Consider the following 8,444-nt stretch of genomic DNA (forward strand, 5'->3'; position numbering starts at 1 on the left):
TCCCAGATCCAATGTCCACTTGCTGGTGGGAGGGGCCATGTCCCAGAGGTGTCCTGAAGCTTGTGTCAGCCCATTGGTGGGTGGGACCAAATTCCAGGGCTGCTAGCTGAGCAGCCCAAGATGTCCTGAGCTGGTGTCTAGGGCCAGGACCCTTGGGGTCCTGGGGCGGGTGCCAGCCTGCTTTGGTGTGGGATGGGTCCTGATATGGCAGGATGAAGGGCTGTGATGGTCCTGGGGCTGGTGTCTCCTCACTGGTGGGTGGTGGCTAGTGCCAGCCTGGTAGGCAGAGCTGGGTCCTGGGGTCTCTGGCTGCAGGGCCCAGGGGTCCCAGAGCTTGTGTTTTGGCCTACTTGTGGGCAGGGGTGAGGCCCAGGGATTCCCGGGACTAGTGCAGGCTCACTGGTGTGTGGAGCCGGGTCCTGGGAATGTGGGCTGTATGGCCCTGAGGGTCCTGGAGTTGGTGCTTCAGCTTACTGGTAGGCTGGACTGGGGTCCAGAGTATCATGGGATGGTGCCTACCCATTGATGGATGAGGTTGGTGCTGGGGCTAGTTCCAGCCCAGTGGAGCGGGGCCAGGTCCTGGGGTGGACTGGACTGGGTTCCAGGGTAGGTGTGGGCTTCAGGGGTCTCAAGGCAGCAGGCCTGCTGGTGGATGGGGCTGTGTCTCTGTCTGGGCTTTTGCTTGGCCTGAGATGTCACAGTACTGGTGCTGATAGGCTGCTGGTCAGAGCTGGGTTCCAGCACTAACAAGCTAGAAGGAGGATTCCAAAATAGCACTTGCCATTACCAGTGTCATGTGGTAGAACCAGCTCCCCAAAATGGCTGCCGCCTCTGTCTATATCCCCATGGTGAGCTCCAGTTGCCTTCTGCCTCTCCAGGAGGCTCTCCAAGATCAGCAGATGGGTCTAACCCAGGCTCCTTTCAAACTACTGCTTATGCCCTAGATCCCCAAGCTTGTTAGATTTTGTGTGTGCCTTTTAAGAGTGGAGTCTCTATTTCCCACAGCCCTCTGGCTCTCCTGAAAGTAAGCTTCACTGGCCTTCAAAGCCAAGTGTTCTGGGGGCTCATCTTCCTGGTGCAGGACCCCCAGTCTGGGGAGCCTTATGTGGGGCTTGGATCACTTATTCCTTGGGGAGAACCTCTGCAATTGTAATTATCCTCCCATTAGTAGGTTGCCCACCTGAAGGTATGGGTCTTGACCATGTCTCCACCTCCTTAACCGTGTACCAAGTTTAAAATTGTTTTCTTCACAATACTTAGATTCTAAAAGTATTCCAAAGGCTAGAATTGGTGAAGATCTATTGGGTGAAAAATATATACTCACCTAATTCTCTAAGAAACCTCCTTAGGGAGAGAAAATATATCAATAAAGTGGGGAATATTTTAAAATTAAAAGCACAATGCTTTCAAGAATCTTTGATAATACATGCAAAGATATTTATACATGTATGAATGTAAAATAGTATAGAAATTGAACCAAATCATAGAAATTGATCCAAACAAGGATTTAAGGATAAACAAGAACTGAAGAGATGGAGATCATCAATGAGCCAAATGGCCAAGCTTCCAGGGGTGTATCTGGTCAGACTTTCAAGGAAGAGTTAATTCTGATGCTAATAAAATAGTTCAAGATTATGAATGAAAAGACTATTTTATTTCAAGAAATACAATATGATGATAAAACTTATTGAAGAAAGCATGCTAAACAACTTTCTGAGCAGTCTCATTTATATATGAGGATACAAAAGTCCTACTTGAAATATTATCAAATAAATCTGGTTTCACATTACAGAAAAGACTAAATAAGGGAAATAGCATTACTGCTGTAAATAAGAAATTACAAACAAACAAACAAAAAAAATGGTTATGAAGAACCTAGGGGCAGGACAGGAATAAAGACACAGATGCAGAGAATGGATTTGAGGACACGGGGAGGGGGAAGGGTAAGCTGGGATGAAGTGAGAGTGGCATGGACATATATATACTACCAAATGTAAAATAGATAGCTAGTGGGAAGCAGCCGCATAGCACAGGGAGATCAGCTCGGTGCTTTGTGACCACCTAGAGGTGTTGGATAGGGAGGGTGGGAGGGAGACGCAAGAGGGAGGAGATATGGGGATATATGTACACATACAGCTGATTCACTTTGTTATAAAGCAGAAACTAACACACCATTGTAAAGCAATTATACTCCAATAAAGATGTTAAGAAAAAAATAAAAAGAAATTACAAGCATCAAATCAGGGGATCATCATTCATAAAACAGAATATGTCATATAGACTTTTTTCAGCATGACCCCTATTGTGGAATTTATTTAACTAAATAATAAATAATATTAGAGTCCAGAATTTTAAAAGTTCATGAAAAGGTACCTTTTTCAAGCTTCCTAGAAACTGAAAGTAACTAGGATAACTCATTCAGATTTATCTGATTCTATTATTTTCTGGTCTATACCTTTGTTTTTTAAAATGCAAAGCTTCATGACCTGCAAATATGCTTCACTAGATGATGAGAGCATCCAGTCAGAGCAACCCAAGCTCCACCCTTCACTGGCTCAGCCAATGAAGGACCTGCAGACCCTCAGCCACAGCCGTTGGCTCAAAGTAGGAGCAGGTGACCTGAGTTGAGCAAATAAGTGCCTTCCTGGGTGTTTTCTTGGAGACTGAGGAGAATATTGGTGTGGTATTTTTTTTGACTGTGGTTTGCTCAGGGCCCTAAATCTCAATCCCTGCTAATAGTGGGCTATTGGAGAAAAAGTATTTCTCTGGTTAGACAGGCTAGAAAAGTAACCCCACATATATTTAAGAAATGCTGAGTAAAACTACTCTAGGTGAGCAATTGTTTTTCCTATCTCATATATGTATGAGTACTCACTTACCAGCTACTGGTCTTTCACCTGCCACCATGTACGTCTCATATGTTCCCACTAAGTTTAATACTTAACACCGCTCAGGATGGAATCAATATGTCAATGAATAGGATGATTACCAGATGCAACTGAACAATGGGAGTTATTATCCAACCCCAGCTCACCTGACAACATTTCATTCTTTCCTTTAGGCCCTCTAAAATCCAATCTTGTGGTGGATTACTGTGCAAATACAGAGGTTGCTGAATCTATCATGGATGTATAGTATCTTTCTCAAGTTTTCAAATGGCAATGTTGAAAGGAGAGCAAATGTGTGGGATGACAGAATCAGGATGCAAAGATATCTGATCATAAGCAAATTTGAGCGTGTCAGCAAGCAGGATGGTTCCTCATCATGTAACTTGGATCCAAAGGACCCGGGAGGTATCATCAGGAGAAGACAGAGGTATAGAGGCAGGCACACAACAGCTGATTTCAACTATTGGAGCAGGGATTAACTACGTGGTGTGGGACTCTAGTACAGTCCTAGGACTATTGGATAGAAATTACATGGAGGCAGGTTTGGGCACAGTGTAAGCAGCCTGTTGCAGCAAGGGGCTGAGTAACTCTATTGGATAATTGTCTCAGGCAAGAGGTAAGGTATTGGTGACCAACATGGTTACTTCCAACTCTCAAATCCTCTGGCTACTCTAAGCCCTGTGATGGTGTCACCTCACTGACATTTGAGCAGAGGTGACCCCCCGCTCCCGGTTTTGCTTAGGGAAGTTTATGCTATTGCAGAGACCATAGCTTTCACCTCCTGTAAACCCAGTGATTATTCAAGAATGTCAGCTCTTAGAAGGGAGTGGTAAGATAATACTTGAGATTGCAAATAGGTATGGACAGCATAATCCCTTTTAGTCAGAAAATATATGAATATTAATAGACCACAGTCAGGATGGTTATACACTCAAAGGTTAACATGCGTAATTGGTGGGATTACAGGTGATTGGTTCTTATAAATTTCAAGTGAAAAAAGTATTGTTTTAAGGCAGTGATCTGAACTCATCTATTTATATGTATTCCTTATTATATTAGCCAGCTAGGCTTGCCATAACAAAATACTGTAGACCAGGTTGATTAAACAACAGAAATTAATTTTCTCACAGTTCTGGAGGATAGAAGTCCCAAAATCAAGATCCAGCAGGGTCATTTTCTGGTGAAAACTCTCTTCCTGGCTTGCAAGTAGACACCTTCTTGTTGGGTCCTCACATGTTGGGGAGAGAGTGATCTGGTGTCTCTTCCTCTTCTTTTATGGCCACAGTACTATCAGATTATGGCCCCGTCCTTATTATCTCAATTAACCTTAATTACCCAAATACACTATCTCCAGATCCAGTCACATTTGGGGTTAGGGCTTCAGCATATGAAATTTTTTGAAGGGGAGACAATTCAGTCCATAGCACTTATGCTCACCACAAACACCAAAAATACTTGGTTCATAAGACAGTGAATTCTGTTCAGGACAAGAATGAAACCAGAGGTTCAGTACTGTAGGTCATTAGAGGTTATTAGACATCTGAGTTTATGCTCGATAGAAGATGTGATGTGCTTAGCACAGTATGGATTAGCAAGTGTCTCTTGCCCCCTTCCCCATCCAACCCCAACCTTGGGTGTCCCCTAACTTTAGTTGAAAAGCACTTTCCAAAAAGCAAGAAGAGTCTGGCTAAAATTCCAGCCCTTATACACCTTAGAAGATTAAATCAGACCCTGTGTTTTAATTTCCTCATTTCTGAGATAAGGGAGCTAGTCCACGTGACTTCTTCTCCCAAGGTTCTCTATCTCTATGATTCTAACTCTAAGGAAAAAGCACTTAGCATCCCTGTTGGGAGGCAGACATACTGAATAATATCCTACAAACTGAGAAGGAACTTTGAGACTGAAAAATGAAGCGAGCAGCTCCATAAAGTGCAATTATGAAGGTTTCTGTGGGTAACTTACATACAGGCACGATAGATAGGGCAGACAGATAATCCAGAGGCATTCACAGCTGCACTGCACACTGCACTGCCAAAAAGGGTACAGAGGAATTTAAAGGGGCCAAAGCTAAAAGTAGAATCTGACTACCAAGAAAGAAGCACGTCTGCACCAACTGGAATAGGAGTTTTTTCCTCTCCCCAGGGGTCTCATGACCATTAACCATCTATGTCAGCAAAAGGCACTCTTCCAGGTTTCATATCAGATGAAGGCAAGGGTAAAAGTTGATAGGGAACTCATCTGGCTTGGACTCACTCCTTGTAAATTAGGCTAAAGCTCAGTCACGTGGAAAGGGGAGGAGTTAGGACTGTGTGGACTAAGATGGAGCTGACAAAATGGAGTCAGTATGGTTCAGCCACACAATCCCCAAAGGCCCTCTTCTGTCCAGATCAGAGGAAGGCCTTTCCCATGTGCCAAATCTGCTGAAGCAGCTTTCCTGCACCCATTTTTTTTGGCTGAAAAGTACCCTTGTGTACTTTCATTCCTTAGAAGACCACCAGGAATGAACCACGGGAGCCTATTATAAACATACTGATTATATTTATTATTTTATTGCTCCATTACAAATGAAAATAAACTGTGAGAAGATGCAAAAGCATGCAACTTCATGAAGATTATAAAGCAATAGAGGGAACCATTGTAGAAAGTTAAAAGTGGCTTATCCGGTAGGGGGTGCAAAGACTACAAGCACAAAGGTCATCAACGGTTAGATTATTGACAGCATCTGCCAGCTGGAATTTACGCACCAATGGAAGTTTTAAAATGAATGTCAGGGAACGTAGGCTACCCCTGACCTCTTAGCCAGGGATTGTGGGTGAGAAGACATCAGAAGATGCCTAAAATCTCTACAAAGTTTTACCAAAATCAAGACACTCAAGCAATGTTGAAATTTGCTCTTGCAAGGAGATCCCCATCTTACGATGTTTGACCACACTCTTTCTCCTGCTGGATAGCTGGGGAACAAATAAACACAAAAAAAAATCATTAAGAGGGTATTTACCTAAGATTAAGTTCAGTTTCTTCCAAAAGAGCTCTTTGCCAAGTCATTGGAGGCTGCCATACCTTCTTTAAATTTAGAATGCCAAGGCACTACACACAAATCCTCAGTCAGGTATGTGTGTGTGCAAATTAATGAGCTGAACATTTGTTAGACTCAACTGTGTGTTTCTTTTTCCCCATTTGAGAGGTAGATTTATGCTGTTGCCATTTTTACCATAGATCACTCTGAGACTGGGGGGCAAGTGAAGCACTTTCTTCAGATTTATCTATCACTATACAATTAGGAAGTTATGTCATTTCAGACCATTTTGACTAACTTTGGAACTTTCAGATAATGCTACATGACAAAACGTTTCCCTTGGCTTGGGGTTTCTCCTGCAGGCTGTAAGTGGGGAGGGCAAAATTGATCCCTTGATCCCTGGGAGACTTGAGTATACCCTATATCTAAACTGATTAGCTTACCTCATCTTGTCATCAGGTAGAGAAGGCCAAAACCACAGTTTGCATGGCTCATTAGGGATGAGATCAAAGACCCAAATAGCTAGATGCAAAAAAATGCCAAATAACAAAAATCGGACAAAACTAAGATGTTTCTAATGCTATGTCCAAAATTCCAAGATTGGTTTCAATGTGGGTTTTAGTAGTTTTCCACCAAAAACCAGCTTTTTAAAATTCCCCCATCACTACTGGGGCCTATTTTGTGAGAACTACTTATATAAGCAAAGTAAAAAAGGCAACTATTTGATATTTTTTAATGTTATACATTAAATAATTCGTACTCTATAGTTACTGCTTCCTTTGTGGTAAAATTTACTAAAAGAGTTTATTTACTGAATCTATTAATTTTCACCATTGTTTGTCTCAGAAAGTCCCCATGACTTACTTTCCTTTGAGGGAAGAGTGTTTTTTTCTTTAGTGTTAGTTTTCTTCAGTTTTGACTTGTCAAACTTCTCCACTTCAGACAAGTCTGGCTTATCACTCATCTTGACTAAAAGACCGGAAAAAAAAACATAAAAAAACTTATCTGGTAGAACTATTATCACACTAAGGAGTAACAGCCAAAATTCTCACATTTAATATCAATGTGTATTTTACCTGCTGATTTTCAACAGGAAAACAGCAACAGATCTTAGAAAAGTCATATTTTTATTAGAATACTTTTTATTAACCCACATCATTACCCCATTTCTGATAGACAGTAAATGCCATTGGATCAGGATGCACTAGAAACCAAGATGTTCTAGAAACCAGGAGCCAATATGTCTGACTTTTAAAATCACAGCAAAAGTAAAATGGAGGTGATAGAAACACATGAGCAGATAGGAATAGAAGAAAAAATAAGGACTGGGTTTAACCAGCTAATGAATTTGTAAGGAGATGATAGCACTATTTGAGCACGTTCACTTTGTATTCAATTACTATGAGAGGGGGGCACTTTTCTTGGGGGTTAGGGAGCAGCACACAAAAAGGGGTAGCACAAACTGGACTAGTTTCTTTCCATTTCATCTGCCCAAAGACAGTAGATTAAGGGGCTACAATAAGAGGAGGGATTAAATCCAGTCATAACTAATTACATGTCTCACAATAACTCCTTATGGCACTGGTTTGTAAACGCTATAAGATGGCACAGCTAATTATGATCAAACCAAGAACTTCAGCAGAATGGGATAAACTAGAGTTCATTTTTATTTCACCATATTTTCCCCTCAAGAGGAGAGGGTAGTAGATGAGGCTAGGAGATGAGGTGCCATGTGATCATTCCGGGTTTGTCCAGAAGAGACAATAGGAGACCCCTGAGCCCGGAAAGCAGAGCTCTCCTGCGCGTGCCTGGCCCCACCCTGATGGGGTAAGACACGTCTAGTGCCCAGACTAGCATCGAGAGGCCCCCAAGCAGCCAGACGTCCCCAAAATGCCTCCCTTCCGTCGAGGTCACCCTAAGACCATCCTTTGACAAGCAATCAGCCACCAATCTCCAGAGGGGGGAAACAGGGACTTCAAATAATAATAACAGGGCTGGGTGCATAGACCAGTTTGTTAGCAGCAATCTGCTTACATTTCAAAATAAATATCATCATTATCGGGAGCCCAGTCCAACCTAACAGCCACGGGAAGGGAGAGAGCGAAGGGCCAGCCCCAGAGGGCCCACTCCGAGCCCCACACTCCTCATTCCCTCAGCCTCGGACTTGCAGCCACAGCGGACTGGCCGCTCTGGGGGCTCCCCCCTCGGACCTTCCAGGGACAGACCCAGGGAGGATTCCGCAACGCGCGCAGAAGTCGGCGCTGCGAAAACAAAGGCGCGGACTCGCCAGGAGGCGCAGATACGAATCGCCCGTCCCAACCCCCGCCCCTCCAATTCCAGCAGGCCCGATACGCCAGCCCCGCGGCCGCCACGCCCTCCTGTCCCCACAGTCCTCTGGCTCTGGCGGGGCCGCACGTCCTCACCCGAAGGCTTGAAGACCAGTGAAAGGTAGACCGCTGAACTGAGACCGCTTGGTACACAGGACGAGGTTAACCTTCCTATGCGGAACCCCGCAGTTATAAGCTGCGTGACAGGCTCCG

General features: G+C 43.7%; 1 protein-coding gene across 1 annotated transcript; it reads right to left on the reverse strand.

The window, feature by feature from the left end:
• Window positions 1-5,406: 5,406 nt before the first annotated feature.
• TMSB15C (thymosin beta 15C) lies at window positions 5,407-8,444 on the reverse strand. Its single transcript, XM_068533353.1, has 3 exons — window positions 8,328-8,444; window positions 6,769-6,873; window positions 5,407-5,839 (listed from the first exon to the last, which is right to left on the reverse strand). The coding sequence occupies exons 2-3, from the start codon at window positions 6,866-6,868 to the stop codon at window positions 5,802-5,804; spliced, it is 138 nt and encodes a 45-aa protein (XP_068389454.1). The 5' UTR covers window positions 6,869-6,873; window positions 8,328-8,444; the 3' UTR covers window positions 5,407-5,801.

Source organism: Eschrichtius robustus, chromosome X, assembly GCF_028021215.1.
Source record: "Eschrichtius robustus isolate mEscRob2 chromosome X, mEscRob2.pri, whole genome shotgun sequence".
In the NCBI taxonomy this organism is placed as follows: domain Eukaryota; kingdom Metazoa; phylum Chordata; class Mammalia; order Artiodactyla; family Eschrichtiidae; genus Eschrichtius; species Eschrichtius robustus.

What these genes read in the sequence shown, in the direction of transcription:
- TMSB15C (XM_068533353.1), bottom strand. Translation starts at nt 6,868, where the DNA reads ATGAGTGATAAGCCAGACTTGTCTGAAGTGGAGAAGTTTGACAAGTCA. An exon ending in CACTCTTCCCTCAAAGGAAA is followed by an intron (nt 5,840 to 6,768) that starts GTAAGTCATGGG and finishes TTTGTTCCCCAG; the next exon opens with CTATCCAGCAGGAGAAAGAG.